At 51.4% G+C, this 20,142-nt stretch overlaps 1 protein-coding gene across 1 annotated transcript in view; it reads left to right on the forward strand.

The window, feature by feature from the left end:
- Stk32c (serine/threonine kinase 32C) overlaps positions 1–20,142 on the forward strand; it is an 80,380-nt gene that overhangs the window by 44,451 nt on the left and 15,787 nt on the right. The window contains exon 2 of the mRNA XM_032892362.1: positions 3,203–3,258. Coding sequence (XP_032748253.1) covers positions 3,203–3,258 — 56 coding nt within the window. The remainder of the gene's footprint in view (positions 1–3,202; positions 3,259–20,142) is intronic.

A 20,142-nucleotide genomic window follows, 5' to 3' on the forward strand; every position in this document is an offset into this window, starting at 1 on the left:
TTTTCCACACCAAAGACAGCTTCACATGCCCATTGTCCATTGTTGCCATGAGGGTAGGTTGTCTCAGTGAAGAACTTGGTACCCTCAGCTTGGCGGAGTCTTCCTTGTACAAGCCATGTTCACTTCCGACACCGGGGAACTCCCATAGCAGTCGCGTCTCCCTGTTTTTATGAATTGGTTATGAAATGATTGTGCCTGAGAGGCTTGTGTACTGAAACCTGAAGCCACCTGGCACCTGCTTCTTTTCAAGGCCACAGCCAGCATAGAGTTGTGCAGGCCTGGCTCCCTCACCTACTGCAGGAGCTGGCAGAGGAGCTCCTCATGTGCCCCGAGCAGAGGAGGAAAGCAGAGATCCAAGGAGATGGGCACACGGGCAGCAGCCACAGAGCTGCCCAGCCCACCACAGGAAGCTGAGGGCTGGTGGGAGGCCACAGACAGGCCAGTGTCCAAACCACCGGTCTCACTGAGCCCACGCTGGCTCTGCACCCAGCAGATCCTGTAAGGAGGAGCCTGGAGACTTGGTTGTTGTTGTTGTTTATTTATTTGTTTTATTTTTTTTTCTTTTTTTCGGAGCTGGGGACCGAACCCAGGGCCTTGTGCTTGCTAGGCAAGCGCTCTACCACTGAGCTAAATTCCCAACCCCTGTTTATTTGTTTTAAAACAGGGTCTCATTATATATCCTTGGCTAGCCTGAACTCGATATTTAAACCAGGCTTGCCTTGAATTCGTAGAGACCCACCTGCCTCTGCATCCCAAGTGCTGGGATTAAAAACATGTGCCATGACACCCAGCCCTCCTAGAAGGCTTCATCCCACACATCTGGATGGTGATATTGGCTGTGCAGGTGTCTGAGCATGGCGTAGGACAGACAGCTGCGGGGAGATCCCCACATGCCTCTGACCTGTTATTTATTCTCTATCCTTTCCTGCCAGGAAAGATTAAACTCAGAAAATCACTTGTGTTCTGCAAAGGCTAGTTGTCTTAGCTGAGTTCCTGTGTGAACTCACAGCTGTCGGGTAGACACTTGATGCTCTGCCTTCTGCCGGATGCCGAGGGGCTGCCAGGGACATCACAGTGAGCTGCCCACAAGCAGGGGGATGCCTAGTTTGTTTCTCAGGTGGTTTGGGGCTGGACTCTAGGCACCACTGGGGCTGGGGGTAGGGGTCCAACAGACAATGCTGGCATTCTGGAGGTGGGCATGAAGCCTCATACTTCTCTCCATCTGTTGGAGTGGATGAAGCTGCTAGACTGTGGGTGGGTGCTTGAGGGAGTTAGGGTCTCATGTGCAGCTGTAGGAGGCCAAGGACCTCTAGATAGCAGAAGCTATATTTGAGTTCAGAATGGGCAGGCACAGGGATCAGAGCTTGCTGGTGGAACCCAGTCTCCAAAAACTACACCGTGGCTGGCCCAGGCTTGTTCCCCTCCATCAAGATGCTGGCACACCCTAAGGTTAGTGCCTAGCCTCCACTTGCAGCCTGCTGATTCTGCTTCTGATGCAGACCCCTTCTCCAATCGCTGATCATTGCAGTTAGAACCTTGTGTGACACTTCATCACATCTATCCCTTCATCTTGCTTCATGGCTTTGTGCAGATCCAGGGCTATGTGGCAGGCTGGAGCCTAAGAGAAGAGCCCGGTACATCGGAGCCTCTGCTGAATGGTGTCTACACATTCCCACTGTGCCCACCATGCCGCCACTCCCTCACCATGCTCTTTTAGCTTTGTCTCCACCGCATGAGTGGGCTTGGACAACCAACCTTCCTGCCCTAGCCTGCCCTAGCTGGAAGATGTAATGGCTTGTCCCAAACAGCAACTGTGTTTTCCTGCTCATCGGAGCGGGGCAGTGGGGCTGGCTGCCACCCACCCTGCTGTGAGTGCTTTCTCATTGCAGTATTCAGGTTTTCTCAAAAAGAAAAAAAGCTGTAAAGTGATGAATGGCAGAGGAAGGAGGTTCGGATGAGTTTGAGTACTGAGGGCAACGTATGTGTGTGTGTGTCGGCGGGGGTGGGGGGGCTCAGGTCTCCAGCAGGTGGCTACCAACTAGGCTGCCTTAGGGTCAGAGATCCCAGCCTGGAACATGCTGTCTCATGTTGTTCAGGTCTAGTGAGATGCTTGTGTGTTCTCACCCGTGAGACCTGCACCCATTCCCTACAGGCCTCCCTGACATGCTTGCCAGCCTGGTGCTTGGCACCCTGTCTGTTCACTTACTCCTCAACCAACCTAGTTTCCACTCTAGGGCAGCAACAGAATGCCTGCCTCATTAACCATAAGCTAGGAAGAAATGGAAGTCTCACCCCTCCCAAAATCTCCAGCGAGAAAGTGGTTATGGAGTGAACGTGTAAGGTTCTGGGAGCCACAGGCAGCCTGGGTCCTCTCTGGGGTAGGCATCTATGCAAAAAGGCCCAAAGCCTTGGGTAGACCTCCAGGTGGAGTGGTATACACTTGAGGACCTGGATTAGTTAGAGGGACCTGTCTAAGTGGTGCTGGGCAGAAATCCAGGCTGCCTGAGCCCATCCCTCAGGCCCTACATGAGAAAAGGACAGTAGAAAAGACTGGCCTATATTGACCCCAGGGGATCAGGTCACAGCTAGAAGTCTGTGAATCAGAGCTCTCCTCTGACAAAGATTCAGTGCACAGGTAGGTGGTGCCCAGCTCACCAGGCCTGTGGCAGCAGAGGCTGCATCAGTGGGCACTGGCGATCCCTGGGAAAAACAACCAGGCTGTGTTGAATGTTGTCCTGTGCTGTTCCTCATTGTTAATCAAGAGTCATTATAATCCCAGGCCTGTCCAGTGAGCTGTAGCAGGGCCAGCGCTCCATCCTGTTGTCGGTGAATCCCAGAGCAGGGGCTGGGTCTCCAAGGGCTGAGACGCCTGGCTTTCCTGTTGCACATTTTTTCATGGGATACGATGTCGGTGGAGTTGCTGGTTTGCAGATTTGCAGCTGAGGAAGTCTGGAAGCCTGACTGTGGTCGTCTACGTGTCCCTACCTCATAGTAATCCTGCAAGGAGGGTCTGAGCCATCCCTTGCACAGCTGGAGTTCACCCAGGGACCTGATCAGCCCTCCTGAGAGGTCGAGTGGATGGGTCTCTGATGGACTGCAGGATTGTTAAGCAGGGGCATGCATGCTTCTTAAGGGTGGGGCTTGTGCCTAGTTTGGGGCCTTTCCACTGCCTTACCTGGTGTCTCTTTGCTTTGTTTCACAGTGAACTTCGACCACTTCCAGATTCTGAGAGCAATTGGGAAAGGCAGCTTTGGCAAGGTAAGGAAGAGTCTCTGGGTGGGCCGGTGGAGGGTGGAGACGTATGGGACCATGGAGCTACATACAGACTTACTCCATTCCTCCTTAGAGAAGCCCTCCACCATCCTCTAGGCAGGGTCTCTGGGCTCTCAGCTCAGCTGACAACAGATCATGGTCTGGTTTAGTTCCATAGAACCTTGGTCACCCTGTAAGGGGTTCTGTGTTCCAACATGCACCCACTCACAGTACCGTAGCCATCTTGCAGTCTGAGTGATTTCCACAATAAGTCTTGGAAGGCTGCATCGTGCGGCCAGCTCCCCAAGACTCAGGAGCTACTGTGACATCTCATGGACCTGCCAGCTGAGACATCGGTTTGGGCTACACACTGTAGTTCAGAGGCCAGGTTGCATCTATGTTGGTTCCTTAGGTACAAGGTGACAAGACCCAGTGTGTCTGCCCAGCCTTCTTCCTCCAGACCAACCCAAAAGCAAGGCTCTTGTCCCTCGAGCAGGCGCCCTGTGGAGTCTGTCTCCACTTGTCTTTCCTCTCTTGGCCAGATCTAACTTCCTGATTGCTGCCTTGTGGTAGCTACAGATTGGGGGTAATTATAACTCAAAGAGATTTAACAAGAGCTCTGAAAAGCCTGGAATTAGCCCTCGGCTTCTGCAGCACGACGTGCTGTGGATGGACCCCTCCTGAACAGACGTTTGCGTTCAGCTGTCCGGGCACTTCCCTCCCCTCTAGCCTCGCAGCTGTCTGTGCTGCTGAGTCTATTTAGGCTCCGAAAGCCTTCTCCAAAGAGATTGTGCCGCCACCAGAGTACAAAGCACAGGGTGATTGAGGGTGATTAATTGCCCCTACTTCATTGTGTCACAAAGGATGGCTGTTCTGGTTGCAGAAGCCTGGGGTGAATTAAGTCACAGCAGATGAGCGTTTAGTCCAGTGTGGACAACAAACCGCAGGGAGGCGTCTCTAGTCCCCTGGGCCCCAGAGGCTCCTATGGGCCAACTGTTTTTGAGTCTGTGAGGATGGTTAGCCTGAGTCCAGTTGAGACTCCTCTGTGCGGATGTTGCCAGGGCCGCGGAGGGGGCAGGGAAGAGGGTCAGGCAGGTGAGTTTTGTGCAGTGGCAGAGAACAGCGGCTGGAGCTGGGGTTAGGAAGTAGCCGATCCTGGGAGGTGCCCTGATCAGGAGGCATTCAGAGCCTAGGTCTGAAGAGGGCTGGGTTGTAACATCTGAGACTGAAGACCACCATTAGTGGGCTAGGTTGGGCTCAGGAAATGAAAAGGGTAGGTGCTGTTTTCCAGGGATGTTTCCATTTCCTTCCCCTGGAGGCTTTCAGGGCACCCATTACCCAACCCTTCTTGTGTCTATTGCCCCCCTCTACTCCTTCAGGGGGTATCCCTGACCCTCAAGAGGGCAGCATCTAGCATGTCCTATCTTATGTCAAGTTTGCAGAAACCCAGGGTTATGGCTCCTGTGACCAAGTCTTGTCTTTGAGAGCTGTTGAGCTGGGAGCAGGCTGCTGTGGGGATGGGGGGACAGGCTCATTGTCGAGATGGTGGGTGCTACAATTGGAACGCTCCTTCCAGACCCCAATTAGCTGCCTAGTTGGGTCACCAGGAGTCTTAGGCTGTGGCTGTCTGGTGGGTATTTGAGAGAGTCAACGACTCACACACTAGGTTCTGCCTTTGATACTCTCAGTGGTCACAGTACTAGACTCGGGCTGGAAGGAGTGGGGGCCTGGAAGGGAAGCTGGGCTGCGAATACATCCACCTGCATGCTGTGCTTCAGAGGCTGACTTCCCTGCAGACAGCTCTTCCTATAGGTGAGACAGATGAAACCCACCGAAGCCCCGCCGTGTGCAAGGCAGTGGCAAAAATATGTGCACCTGAGACCAATGTTTCCAGTCAATGTTTCTTTAACCAATGGCTACTTCCCCTGTCGGGGCCATGACTCTTGGAGATGGGCTATACAAATTTGTTATAACTAGTCCCTGAGTGTTTTCTCAATTTCTTAAAAAAATAAAAACAAAAAACATGGTAAACTATATATAATATTGGTCATGTTTTAGATGCACAATCCCCATGTCACCATGGTCATGTTGCTATGTGACAGATTTCAGTTTCATCTTGCAAAAACCAAAGCCGTCTTTGTTAAGTGATAACTCTCTCTTGCCCCCTTTCCAGGCTCTAGCAGCAGAATTCTGCTTTCTGTCCCTATGGTTTTGCGTACTCAGGACACCTTGCCTCAGTTATTTCTAGCTGCTATGACGGAAGCACCAGTATTGGATGCTGGAGCAATAAATATCTCTAGTAGTTACTGATGCTGGAAATTCAAAATGGAGACAGATATGTGCCGGGTGGCAGCTGGCTTCCTGGATTTGCCCCTCAGATGGTGGAAAGAGGTCAGAGTTCCCTGGGGTTCCTCATCAGGACATGCTTATTCATGAGTCTTCCCCACCCTCAGGATTTGCTACAAACACCTACTTGCTTAAGATTTTAATGCAGGAATCTGGGAGGAGGGGGTCACAAACATTAAATATGCTATAGTAAGTGGAATTGTGAAAAACGTGTCTTTTGTTTCTGGTTGGGTCCATGTAGCTAAGAGTCCTCAATGTTTGTACGTGTTGTAATGTGTGTCAGGGTCCCTTCCTTCCGAATGTGGAGCAATCCTACTGACCTGTGTACAGTGTTTTCCCACGGATGGACTCTTGGCTGTGGACATGAGTGTACAATGGTTTCTTGATCTTTCTGCTTTAAATTCTGTTGCTCAGAGGGGAATTGCCGAATCTTTGTGTGACTTTAGAGGGACGGCAAAGGCTGAACTGTGTTAAAACATTTTACCATCCTACCATAGGGCATACCATTCCACATCCCCGCCCATACTTGTCAGGATTTGGTTTCTGGTCGTAGCCTTCCCAGCAGAAGCAAGAGGCTGTCTCCTTGTGTTTCCTTGATGGTGACAGATAGATCTGCTGATGAGATTTCCTATGTCTCAGAGGAGCCTGGCAGGGCAGTGTCTGAGGCTCAAGCCTGTGCTGTGGAAGGCCCAGGCTCCTCTGGCCTCCAGCTGGGGTCTTGAGGGCTGATTTTATTGCCATGAATTTGTTGAGCAGGAAGCCCCTTTAAGTTGTTCCTGGGAGCAGAATCTGCTGGGGTTGTTTCCATAAGGTGGAGTGAACTGGGACACACAGGCAGGATGTTTGGGAATATAGCTCAAGACAGAAATACAGAAATAGAAAGGCAAACATTGAATGACTGGCAGAGAGATAGAGATGGAAACTAGAAGGACCGACTGGTTGAAATTCCCATCATCAGTTTGAGATAGAATGATGTTGGCCCTGACCACCCGATGGGGCCATCTTTTTGAGTATTGGCTTTATACTACGTCCTCCTTCATCAAGCATGAACTGAGTGCCCAGGGTCACCAGCAGGCTCTAGTGGCCTCCTGACTCAGGTGTCAGAGCTTCACACCCAGCTTTCTCATTTAACCAATGCCCTGAGAAACATCCTATTGGAATCCTGCACATCTCTGTGGGAAGGATACTGACTGGTGCTACATAGACTTGCTCTTCTTCTAGGCGTCCATCCATTCTGGGAAAAACAAGCTGGTCTTGAAGAGCAGGAGACCCAGCTGCTTAGGAGTAAGACCTCAGGCCTAGACTGGAGTAGAGGAGAAGGAGGGTAGGTTTCCCTCCCCAGAAGTCACTAAGTCCAGACCGCCTGAACAAAGCCTCTGTGTGAGCTGTGGCTGGCCTTGACTTGGGCATAGACAGAAGGAGAAAGGGGGTCTGAAATATGTTGGGGGAAGATTAACAGTGAGAGCGGAAGTGGTAAGGGTCCTACAGGATGAATCTTTAGCAGATCTGGTGCGTTCTTAGGAAACCATCCCTGCATTTGTTGCTTTTCTATGCCTTTACCACACAATATTCAGGACCACAAAGTGGCAGGCCTGGGATGTCAACTGAAACCTTTATTCATGTGGTCCATATTTTATTGTCATGTGTTCTTAGAGTTGTGTACTGTGCTATTCTGTGCGGTGTTTGGTTGCTGTGTAAGGAATTCATTTTCCTAGTTGGAGACTTGGTTGCTCTGTGTACCCCAATGTTGCCCCTGCCCCAGGAACAAAGGGAAGGGGTGCTTACTAGAGCTCTGTTATGGCTGGGCAGAGACTGGACAGACTTGAATACAGGACTTGTACCCAATCTGGGGTCCAGGCAGTGAAGAGAGTGATCTTGCAGCCTGTGGGCTTTTCTTGCTGGAAAGATAGGATTTGCTTCTGGTTTCCAGTGGGTGGGAGGAGTTTTAGAGGCAAGTTTTCTGTGATGTGCTAAGCAGGCTCAAGGCTGAATGTTAATGTTGTCATTGCTATCTGTAGGCAAGGTGTCAGTCCTAAAGATCCTCTGAGACATGTCACTAGCAAGTGGAAGGTCAAGGAAATGCTAGGAAGATCCCAAGGAGATCCCTGACTCCTGGGTCTGGATTTCCTTTAGGGAGTGCAAGAGCACTGGTCCAGGTGGGGATTTTAATACCTTGGTTGGCTTTGGGACAGCAGACATAGTTTGCTGTTTTGGCAGGAGTGTTCTTCCACCCTAGGGCCTTATGAGCCTAGTTTCAATTTGGATAAGTCCCATCCATCTTTTCTAACCTCCCTACTTCTCTGGTCACTCTCTGTTCCTTAGACCCCCTTCCTTCTTCTCTCCGTCCCCAGACCACGGCCAGCCATGGCTCATACATACAGAGAGGCTTCAGGGTGACTTCTGGGGAGGGAAACCTGGCCTCTTTCTCCTCTACTCCAGTCTGGGCCTGAGATCTCCTAAGCAGTTGGACCTTGTATTTTGACTGCAGAGCTCTCGGAGAAGGACTGATAGAGCCATTGTGTGGAAAAGGAAGGACTGCGCACCAATAGAAAGACTCAGACCCAAATACACAGTCACCTTCTTTTCAGTTTATAGAAGAAGTAAGAGATTTGGTGTGACATCGGCCTTAACCACTCCAGGAGTTCTGCCTCTGCTCAGTCCCCAAATCCTTAGATAAATCCAGGGGAGGCTTGAGCCAGAGGAAGGTCATCTTCAGGTGTAGACGTGCAATTTGGGGGCTTTCTCGGCTGTTGTGCAGCTGGACCAGGGTCCTCTTGCCCCTTCCCGACAGATCTGTTAACATGGCCCCCAATGAGGACACCCTGCCTCTGCCCAGCATTTCAGAGACAAGGCAGCACTGGTTGCCATGGCAACCTCTCCGTGGCTGCATCCTGCCAGGAGTATTGTGGGACATCACTGGGCCTATGGTTCACTAGCTCTGTCTGTGGAGGATCCGGTTCTCAGATGCTCCACACAGCAGCAGGAGGCCAGTCACAGCCACAGAGAGCTCAGAGACGCCTAACTTCTGGGATGTGATTGCTGGCATGATTAATGCTGCATCATGGGGTCCAGGGTCACCCCTGGGGCTGCTGGAGCCAGTTCTGCCTGGAGCTAATGTGGATCACTCACGATACCAGGATGAGAAGGTCACTGGGAAGCAGCCTGTGTCAGCTCAGTTTTGCAAGTGGTACTGTACTCTCTGTGGTCCTTGTTCTCAGCCAGGGGACTCTGATACATCCAGCCGGATGGAGGGCACTGTTCCGACCTTTGATGCTTACATCAGTTGTCAAGTGACTTTCTTACCTTTAATTGCCACCATTTTCTTCCAAGACATCCAGGCCCTGAATCCTGAACTCTGGGGTTTTGCATCTCAAATATTTGTGCTGTAGATGTTAGGCCCATTGCTCTATGGCCCCATTATGGGATTAGCTGTCACAGTGTGGATGTCATCTATGGAAAGTACCACTAGAGTAAGCTCAATGTGGCCACTAGAGTTGTCAACGGCAGTGACAAGTCTCCAGATGCTGCCCGGTGCTGCTGACCCTGGTCACAGATGCTGTGCTCCCTGCAGGTGCCTGGGCTTTATTTTCGACAGCCTGTGACCCTCCAGTTCTACAGCACACAGGCTCTGGCTAAGGCATCTGCCTCTTCCCTTCTTACAGACGTCCTGCCGTCTACCCCACTGGCAGAGTTGATGAGACTTCTAGGGACCAAGCAGATTTGGTGGTGCCATCTCATTTGTCAGGGGGTGTGCCCTGGAGACCTCAGAACAGTGACATCTGTTAGCTGGGTTGGTCGTGACCCAAGACGGGTTGAAACCGCCTCTTGTTTGTCCCTTTGCTGATTGTGGAGAAAGGGTCAGAAAACGTACACATTAGTCATGGAGGGGAGGGGTGGGGGGCTCCTGTTAGGAGGACCTTATATCCCCTTGTGGGACCACAGCAGCAGATGGGGCCCAGGGAGGGACTGCAGAGACACTCAGACTGGACAGTTGTCAGGTCCAAGTGAGTCTTGTACAGGGTGGCCCAGCTGCAGGGTGCTTGCCCTCACCCGCCCACCAAAGAGCTCTGTCATTCAGGCCCAGGTTGACTCTGGGCTGTAAACTTTGAGTGAATCACGACCTTTTCTACCTGGGACGCTCATTGGAGAGGTGGCCTTGGGGCACCCAGTTTGCCTGATGGTTTTTGAACTTCTTGTGGACCCCCAAGCACACACCTCTACAGATGCCATCTAGGCCCTGTCCTCACCCCAGGAGGCTCCCTGTGCCTGCCCACAGCAAGTGAGTCTCCATGAGTAGCCTTTCTTCATGAAAGCCAGGGCTGCTGGCTAGGGTGGCTTTGAAGGAGGGAAAGTGCTGAGGATCAAAGAGATCTCCACCCCATCCAGGGTTGGAGGTAAAAGAAACCCCCGGGAGTCCTGAGCAGAGCTACAGGGGTTCCTCAGATGACCTGAAGGTCAGGAGGTGAGGTCAGCATCAGCTGCAGAAGGCTGATCAAGGGGAGGGGCTTAGTTCTCCTGAGGGCAGCTACACTTTGAGTCTTGGCTGGGAGTACCACCAGGGCTGTGGGGGCCCAGGAGTCACATGGTAGGCATCAAGGTTGCTGTGGGAGCCAGGGATGCTGTGGTCTGGGGTACCAGGAGCCTGTTGCAAGTCCCTCTTCTAATGGCTTGTTCTGGACTTGCCTCCTGGCCACCGCCCCGCCGAGCCAGCACGCAGCAGAGCGTTTACCACATGCTCCTAAGTGGGACAAAACACGATGTGAATGTGCCAGGCCTGCCTCTCAGGGTCACCCAGGCAGCGCTGGTGCCTTAAAAATAGCTGTTTCCCTTGCGACAGGCTTAGGCGGAGAGCTCTTGCTTTCCTCCCTTCACAGGCATATGAAGGCCACCTGTCATCCCCCTGGCATATCTGGTCCCTGGGTGGCTTGACTTGGGAGGACCAAGCAAGTGTGTTCAGCTGAGGGTGGCCCTGCTGACTGCCAGGGGCAGGATGGTTACCCCTTGCTTGTTGGGCTTGGAGGAGCTCCCCTTGCTGGTGAAGCTCATGGGGCTGACAGACAGAGCCGTCCGAGATACGGGTCGTGCTTTGAGGTTCGTAGGAAGCTATGACTGCCTTGCATGACCTCTGCCCACCATGTGACTTGCTTCCTCCTCTGCCTGTGCACCCCGGAGACCCCTTTGTTCTGAGATATCAGCTGGCTTTGGTTGTCACCGCCTGTGGGAGCCTCATGCCTTGTGATACTAAACAAGTTTCTGTGTCCTGGACAACAGGGCAAGTGTTGATCCTTTCCAGGGAAGACTGTGTTCATCTTAGGCTGAGCTTGGGGTTCCAGCCTCTCCACAGAGCAGAGCTCAGTGCTAGTGCTGAGCGAATCCTCCACTGGTCACTGCAAACAGCAGCCTTCAGGTCATCCGGAGCCACTGAAGTCCACAGCTCCAAAACAGAGGAAAGACTTACAATGGCCTACCACACGCCTGTCTACCCTGTGGAAGCCAAACTTCTTCCTTGTCCCTCTCTTGCGTTCAACTGAATTACAGAGAGCAGCCCACCTCTTATGTTTGTGCTGCAGTTGGTACCTTCACAACACAAGGATGATGGTCTTAAGCATGGCTACAGAACTTTTGCACACCTCAAACAGTCAACAGTGTGGTCGTGAGAGCACTCAGCAGACTCAGGGCCTTCCCAATGGCCTTATGGCCGTTATCATTGATACTGCCCTGAATCAGGTTGACGGTGAGTCTGTACAGGAGTGTTTGGTCCCCTTGCTCTGTATCGGCCTCTCCTTCCCCTGCTGTGTGGTTCTGATTGAGGCCCAGGCTGCTCTGTCCTGAGGGACCCTGTCTGTGAGCTTTTCTTCATCTCCACGTAGTCTTTATCAGATTATCAGAGGCAAACCTTCGTCCTCAGAGAGCCATGCTTCTGCCCGAGCCCCCTGGGCATCTGACATTGGCAGTGACTGTCCAAAGAGCCTACCGTTTGTATATTGCAGCCTGGTGCGGGCTGCACTGCCTTCTTTCTGAACACTCTGGTGTAGGATTCATCTCAAATCTGCCTCCCAGGTCTGGAAGAGCTTCTCACTCTGGTTGGTAGTCTCACTGCCGTTTAGGCCTGTTTCTGTCTTGTGTCTCTTCTCTGACTTGGGCTCTCCCTCTCCCCCACTCTATCACTGTCTTTTAAGGACCATGGGGCAGCATCAGATGCCCTTGGTCCAGTATGATATCCTCCTCTCAAGCATCACAGCTGCAAAGCCCCTTTTCCATGCATAGTAACACATCTACAGGTTCCAGGACCAGGCCATGTGCACCTCTAGAGGACATCATTGCTGGCCGTTCATGTCATGATCTGTTGCTATGTCTCAGGTGTGCCGACAAGCCCACAGGCCTTACGTCTCATGCTTTAGCCATGCCTGTGTGCTTCTGCAATATGTCTTGGGGTTAGTTCCTGGAAGTGGAGTATGTGGGCTGGAGGGCGGTGAACACGAATTGTGCTTGAATTGCCAAGTCCCCCTGTATAGGGGTGGCACCATTGTCTTCCATGGGGTGTCTGCCACAGGGCGTGTTGCCAGCTGCTTGGACTTTTGCCAGTCTGGTAGATGAGGCATGGCAGCTCACTTAGCTTGGCCTTGCACTCCTCTATGGTAGTCTAACTTGCCTACTTTATTTCTATTTTTCTCTTTAGTTGGTATGTTTGTTTCTAGAGCATAATGTCTATTAGAAATGACAACCCTTATTTCTGACCTAAGTTGCAAATATTTCCCGTCCATTTATACAGGTTTTCCTTTGCATGATATTTTCTTTTATGCAGCTGCTTTTTAAATCAATTATGTTCCAAACTGTTTTTGGATTTCAGAGCCACAGAAATGTGTCCATACTTCTATTTAGAGACATCGTCGTGTTTTCTTCTATTGCTTCTGGGTTTTATGTGTCAGGATAAAGCTCATAACCTGGAGCCCATTCTGGCTTGCAGTGTCAGACATGAATCAAATTTTCATATAACAACTTAGTTGATGCTGATAACATCACTTATTAAAAATTCATTTATTTTTTTTTTCAGAGCTGGGGACCGAACCCAGGGCCTTGTGCTTGCTAGGCAAGCGCTCTACCACTGAGCCAAATCCCCAACCCCAAAAATTCGTTTTTTAACTTAAGTTCGAGAGGCCACTGTCATGGCACAAGAAGTGTCTTTGTGCACTTTGGTCCGTTTCATGATTATCTGTTCTGTTCTACTGGCCTGCTTGTCTCTCCACATATTGGTGGCATGCTCATGAGACCATCCCTTGGTGTGCATGAGAATGTTTCTAGAGAGTTTTACCTCAGGAGGAAAACCCACCTACAATGGGCACAGCGCCATTCCATGGGATGGAGATGCAAACTGAAGAAAAGGGGAGAAAAAGGGGGAAAGAGCCAAGCACCAGCATTCATCCTGCTTCTTGATCCTACGGGATATGGGGGTTCCCGCCATAGGTGTCTGCTACCGTGGCCTCTGTCATTCCTTCCCGCCATAATGAATTGTGCCTTATTAGTCTGTGAGCTCAAACAAATCTTTCAGCCCTTGAGCTGCTTCTGTCAGGTGTCCGTTACAGTGACGAGAAGTGACTGACACCATGACACCCAAAGCTTCCTTAGTTCCACAGCTGCTGCCCAGGGAGCAGCGCTGAGAGCTAAAAACCAAGTCTTTGTCACACCTGCTCCTCTCTTCTTTGCTTGTGTCCCCATCCTTAGCACATGGAGCTGTGGTACCTCCTCAAGGACAAGCATTCCCCTGAAGTAAGTCTCTGAGGGACAGAGGTTAGAGGAGACTATAAGGGAGAGCCAGAAACAGACATAGAGGTGAGGGAGATGGTCTAGATTAAAGTACATTATCTCACTAGGGAACTGCAGGAGCTGGTCCAGGAAGAGGCCCAGGATGGGACTTGAGGAGCACCAATCTATTCAAGATCACAACCTCTTGAGAGAAGCTGGAGACTCTCGTGGTCTCTGCTGCTCGGTCAGGGAAACCTGTGAGTTGTCTGAGCATCCTTCTCTGTTCATCTATCTCTCGTCCTGCTGTGCTTCTAGGTGAGCTGCCTGGTTCTCTGTTCAGGAACACTGTTCTTAACGCTCATTACCCAGCAACCCTCTCCTAAGGTCAACTCTCTGGCAGCCACATACACCTCCAGAACCCATCCTGTTTTTTTTTTTTTTTTTTTTTTTTTGTTTGTTTTTTTTTTTTTTTTTTTTGTGCTGCTGGCACTGACAGCAACAGAGTCCTGGGGAAGGCAGGCTCTTTCCCTGGTGCACTGTGGTCCAGGCTTGCCTTCCCTGGGCTCTGCCACTCGCAGAAGGTGTGCTCCTTATGGCATTCTGGGGCTTTGAGTACCTGTTGTCAGCCCTTTGCGTTCTGGGGAACAAAAAATGACTTGGAAAGAAAAAGAGCTTGTGGCGAATCACTTAAGTCTGCAAGATGTGTAAACAGCATTCAATTAGAATGGTACTTACACCGCCATTAGTCACCAGCTTATTCCAGGCTGAGCAGTGGCATTTCGAAGGGCGCCCTGCAGACCAGGAGCAGCAGGGCTCCCTCCTCTGAGACCTGATCCCACTTCCTCTTTGTCTGGTGTAAGTGGATTACTGAGGAAGTGGCCCAGAAAGCCCAGACCAATTTCCTTTGGGGAAACAGTTCACTGGGGCATGCAGCAAAGGCTTAGCTGTGAGAGGCCCTGGGTCTCCTTTCACCTTTCGAAACATTGCTCTGTCAGACCTGCCACACTTGCAGTCCCTCTACACTGGGGCAGCACAAAACTCCTCCTTGCAGCCTTTCTGAAGGGGCTGGCATTGGAGGCCAGCAGAGCCAGTCTTTTCCAGCTGGTCTGTTCCTCAGCTTCGGCCCTAGCAGCTGTGAGTGTCTCCATAGTCCAGAGCTCTTGGGCCAGCCCCACTCAGCAGTGACATGGCCAAGCCAGCCTGGGTGGGAAGACAGAGAAGGTTAAGATAACTAAGGAGAAGGACTATGGGCCAGATTAGGAGAGAGAAAAGAGAGAGAAGATGACAGGTGAGGGTGCAGTACGGGGTTAGGTCTTGGCTCCCCAGGGAGCCTGTGTACACATGATAGACATGCTCAGGATGGGCATGCTATTTGACTTCTTGGGACAGCAACAAAGTCCTACCACATGCCAACCCAAGCAGACACTGCTTGTACTCTTTAAAGACTGAGATCTGACGTGGAAACAGGACTGGCTTTTCCTGCAGGCAAGAGAGAAAGGCATTTTGAGGCTCCTGGACTCTGGCTGCTGGATCTCCATGATCTTTGGCAGTTGTTGGCTTGTGGCCATCTGCCACCATGGTCTTTACATTCATCTCACCTCACGTGACCTTGTTCCTTATTCCTGCTTATACTTGTTTTTCCTATCTTCTGTGAGGACATCTGCCATTGGTCATGTCCTCAGAGACCCTCACCATAGCTGGGCTAACGTTAGACTTAGGAATCGAGAGCGCAACGATTCAGGAAACCCACATCTGCCTGCTGCTCTCTTTGTTTCTTCGTGGCTCTGTAGCTAGTAGCAGCTCCCAGTGGCTCATTGTAGTGGGAAAATTATAGAGACTCCCTGGCAATGGCTGTGGGGTTTCTGCACTGCGTTAGGGAAGGTTTTTTTTTTTTTTTTTTTTATCGCATGGGGATCCTGAAGACAGGGCCTGTGGTGTGTGTGGGTGTGTGTAAGTGACCTCAGGAGGGCGGGAAATTACACAGGCAGCTTTTATAGGGAGGGAGGCACAAAAGGGACAGAATCACCCAGGGCTCTGCACCTGCTAGGCCAAGATTGCCCCCCACCCCCCAAAGGGAGCCTTCCTTGGGTCGTTTCCCAGTCTGCTCACATCTGCATCAGAAGTAATTGGCCTTCTCTGCCTCCTGCTTGAAGGTATATTTGCAAGAGAAGACCCCCAGCCCATGCTCTGACTGGTCGGGTCTGAGACCAACAGGCCCATAATTCTGCTCACTGGGAGCAGAATAAAGTGTCAGTCAGAGAAAGGCCTGGATTCAGGACCAGGTAGGATGAGTGGCCTGCTGGGGCTGACACTTATTTTCATTCTGAAAATTCCAATAGGCTTTCAAAATAATAATTTGAAGAAGGATTGCTGCTAGCCCAGGGAGAAAAATATCTGTGGCTCAACACTTGGCCGTCACTGATTACCCTGTTGTTCCCCGTTTTGGCCTGCCAACCTCCTGCTGGTTTAGCCTTGGAGAAGATATGGCCTCTTCCTACCTTCAGGATTCCTCTGTTCACCCTTGACGTCTCAGCAGCCCCCCACTCCTGCTCTTCCTGTCACATTCGTGGGATAGGGCAAAGTGATCTGTGTCGTCCACTCACTGGAGCAGATCACTTAGAGACCGGTGGTGAGTGACTGGGTCATGTTCTCCAGCACCCATTGCCCTCCAGCCCCAATCCACATAAGCCGTCCCTCACAGGCCATCAGAAGGGCTTCCTGGCAGCCTATACTAGATGGACTGCAGCTGCCCTGTCTCCTGTATGCACCCTACACCATAACCCTGGAAAACTAGAGAAAGAGAGGTAAGTGTGAGTCTCAGAGAGGGAATTCCAGGGACACCTTAGACCCAGGCAGGTGCCTCCAAGGGCTACGTGCTAATCGTTATAGTTTCCTCAGTGATCACAGAACACCTCCCCGACGAAGCTCTTCAGAATGGCTCAGGCTGGGTTCCAGCTGCACAAGAAGGTGGCAGGGTGCATATGACACCTAAAAATGTCTTGGTGCAGAAGCTTTGGGGGCAGCTGTGAGGGTGCCTGAGGCAGGGAAGGACACCTCCAGCTTAAAGATGAAGCACAATGCTCCTTCTGTTTCTTTGCTCCAAGTGTAGCATTGATCTGCAGCCAGTCCTGTGACCAGAAAGCTGGGGCCGGAAGACCTGGGCCAGAGGACCATATCTAAGGCTGGCTGCAGGACAAGGGGTCCAGCCTGGCTTAGCAGTCTTTATAGAAAACCCTGAAAAGCATCTCTCCCCACAGTGCGGAGGACTGAAGTGACAAATAAGCACCCAGCCCTTGCATCTGTGCCTGAAGGCCATGCCTCCTGCAGGGACTGCTGTCACCAGCAGAAAAACAGAAGCCAGGAGGGTGAGGTTCCTGGGTTTCCTTGGTGGCTGCTGGTGCCTGGAGGGTCTGAGTCACAATCTTCTTTTAAAGACAACCTAAACCAGGGATGTTATAAGCTCCTCTACAGGTGCTGCCCCCAAAGTGGGATTTCCTGCTGCCCAGGAGATAGCGAGTGCTACTGGCTTGACGCATGTGCCCAGGGGAGGGACCCCATGATAGCCCAGAGCCTTTGGACAGAGCTGAGCTCAAGGAGGACTGCGGAGCAGTGGAAGTCAGGGCCACTACTTGGGCAGTGTGCAAGACAGCTAGCTGTCTAAGTGGTCTGACCAAAAGCTACCGGCATCACATAGCTACTGACATGTAAAAAAAACAAGCAGGTCAGGTAGGAGGATTAAACAGGAGCATACAAGTGCGGTCTACACAGGTCTCTCATTCTGGTCTCAGGTTCTGAGTAAGGATATTGTATTGCTTCCCTTTCAGTTTAGGGAAGGAATTTCCGCTCTTACTCCTAGGAGACAAGATGGTCAGCTATCGGCTTATGCCGGTTCATGCCACAAGTACCTTTAATTCGAAACTGTCAGGGGGCCAGTATGGCATAGTTTTAACTCCCTCGCTAACCTTGCTGTCCTTGTGCTCAGTCACAACTCTATGCTTAACTTGTGGGAGAGCTGTGGGCAGGGCTATTGAAGGGGAGGGTGTTGTACAATAGCCAACTGTGGCTGACTTGGCCTGAGCCCCAGTCCTAGACTGAGCTGCAATGTCCAGAGGCTACCCTATCTCAGCCTATAAATTAATTCTGGGAACATCTATTGGTACTTCTCTGCAGCTGCACAGTTAAAATCATGGAGTGGAATTGGTGTCAAAGTCCATCCAGGTTCAGAATGCCCAGGAGAGCCAAGTAGTCTGAGAGCCATGCAGTTTTGCAGGGATCGTGGTGACCTGTGCACTGACCTGACTGGGCTCATGCCAGTGCTGGCTTTGGGGCGGGCAGACTCTGAGAAGTGGTCAGATGCTAGTCAAGGGTTGTGGCGGTGGTCATTCCATGGTTTTCTGTTTTTCTGAACCATGGCCAGGAGCCTTTGAGTCAGTTCTACCTGTTGTCCATGACCCCACCTGCAGCTTACCTCCAGGACATTTCTATCTCCAGTGAGAGGGCAGCTGGATCCTTCTCTGCAGGGGAGAGGGTGGAGAAGGACCCAGCAGTCCTTGGCAGGTTCAGAAGTGCTGAGAGCATTTGCAGAGTGTGCAGAAGCAGACGATCTGACTTTGAGTGTGGCTGTCCTTGTTCACACACATTTGCATAGTTGCCCGGTAGCCGAGCTTTTCGCCCTTTTTGTCAGCTTGATTTCTGGGTGACTGACTTAGTTTGACAGTTCATGGAACACCTACAGGGACACAGAAAGGCAGGTTAATCTTGGCTGTCTGAAGCCCTCTTGGGAGACTCTGGGTTTGTGTTATTATATCCCGGGCGGTCAGCAAGGGAATCCTATGGCTTCTTGGAAAAATATCTTTGATATTCTCTCTCTCTCTCTCTCTCTCTCTCTCTCTCTCTCTCTCTCTCTCTCTCCTTCCCTCCTCACCTCCTTCCTCCCTCTTTCTTTCCCCCTCTCTGTCTGTCTTTTCCCTTTCCCCTTCCTCCCTTTTTTTTTCTTGTGTTTAGTCTTGTGTATCCCAGGCAAGCCTTGGACTTACCTTGTAGCCAAGGATGACCCTAAACGTCTGCCCTTCATCTTCTCAGTGTCGGGATAGCAGGGATGCACCACCACACCCAGTGTTGTGCAGTACTAGGGGCTGGCCCAGGGCTTTGCGCATGCTACACAGTTGCTCTATTGACTGAGCAACAGCCCCACTTGTTTTTTTTTTTTTTTCAGTGAAAAGAAAGATTCGAGAAGGTTCTTTGCCCCAACCCACCCTCAGACACAAGATCCGTTCTCTGAATGTTCCATATGGGCCCTGCAATCCCACACATGCTCCTACAGGTCTGCCCCTCAAAGGGCAGCACAGTGTTGAGACTGGGGAATAGCACTGTGGTCTTTGGAGGCAGGAGCTGGTGCATCTTCCTGGGGCATCAGATGTAGCAGAAGAAGTTTCCGGGGGAGTTTTGCAAGGATCTTTGTGACCTGCATGGGGACTTGGCTGTTTTTGTGCTACTGGTGGCTTCCTGCTGAGGAATATGGACTCCTGGAGGCACTCAGATGTCCCCTCCATACTCTGTTGGCATCATGTCTCAGGCTCAGCTCCCTTGGGCTTACAACATCTGTGGGCAAGGTGCTACGTGTTCAGTGTTGCCTTGGAAACTGCAGCTGTGGATACAGAGGTTGTGTCTCTGGATGATGGGGGGATCCGTAGGCAGACTCAGAAGCTGCTCGGCCACTTCCTCTACAGACCCTGAAAACCAGAGTGCCAGACAGGGCTAACATCACTGCTACAGAGCGGAGTCCACAGAAGCACCACCAGCTGTCACCAGAACTGCACAGTAGTGTGACAGAAACCATAGCCAAGAAGTGTCTGTGCGGCTTCTCCATCCCAGCTGCCTTCATCCCCACGGCTCACTTCTGCCTTCTGTGCACACTGCGTGTGTCACGCCATTGTTTATACTGCACAGCTTAGTGTGCTTGCCTGGAGTTCCAAACTTGTCACATGCCATTAAAAGTCCTCTCAGTGGCTTTTCAGTGGTTGTGTGGCAGTCATTAAGCTTACCGGGCTGTGCCAAGAGGCTGCAGGGTGCAGGGTTAGAAGTCAGCTTGCTTTATGGAGTCCTAGAGACCTTGTGTGCATTCCCAGGAAAGGGAATGTGGATTCCTTCAGGGTGGATCCAGAGATTTGGTCTGAGGCCAGTGCCACCGAGGTATATGGCGAGCTCCAGGCTTTCTGGTGACACCTGGGAGCCTCACCCACTTTGCCAGCCAGAATCATTCAGAACAATGACCAGTGTTCCACGAAGACCTGGAGACCATACTCTGTGGAAACCCTCAGCAATGGCTCTGGTTATGTGAATCTTGGCACTGGGCACGGGTACTGGTTCTGCACAGCTTTTTGTGTCTTAACTTCCTGTTGCCTTTGGGGAATCTTTTGCCCTTGGTTTTGATTGACATTTCATGGCCACAAGGGATATCGGCTGCTTTTCTCCTCTCCTCATTCTTCCCATCATGCTACTCTCTGCTAAGCGATACCAGTGTTGGTAGTTGGCCATGACAGTACAGCGCTCAGAAAGTTCTGTGCCTTCAGGATTCTCCAGGGACCTGCTATCATGGGCAGTCCTTGCTTGGTGGAAACAGAAATCCTGTGGTGGATCGAGGCTTCCTGGATGCACAGCCTTGTGCTAAGAGAATTCTCTCCTCCATTCCCGTGATATTTATCTTGAAACATGTTGACTTGATGGTGTCTGAAATCAATGGCGACACACGCCCGGATGGGTCTGTGAGGGCATTTCTAGGAAGCAATGCACAGGAAGGAG

This window comes from Rattus rattus, chromosome 2 (assembly GCF_011064425.1).
Source record: "Rattus rattus isolate New Zealand chromosome 2, Rrattus_CSIRO_v1, whole genome shotgun sequence".
In the NCBI taxonomy this organism is placed as follows: domain Eukaryota; kingdom Metazoa; phylum Chordata; class Mammalia; order Rodentia; family Muridae; genus Rattus; species Rattus rattus.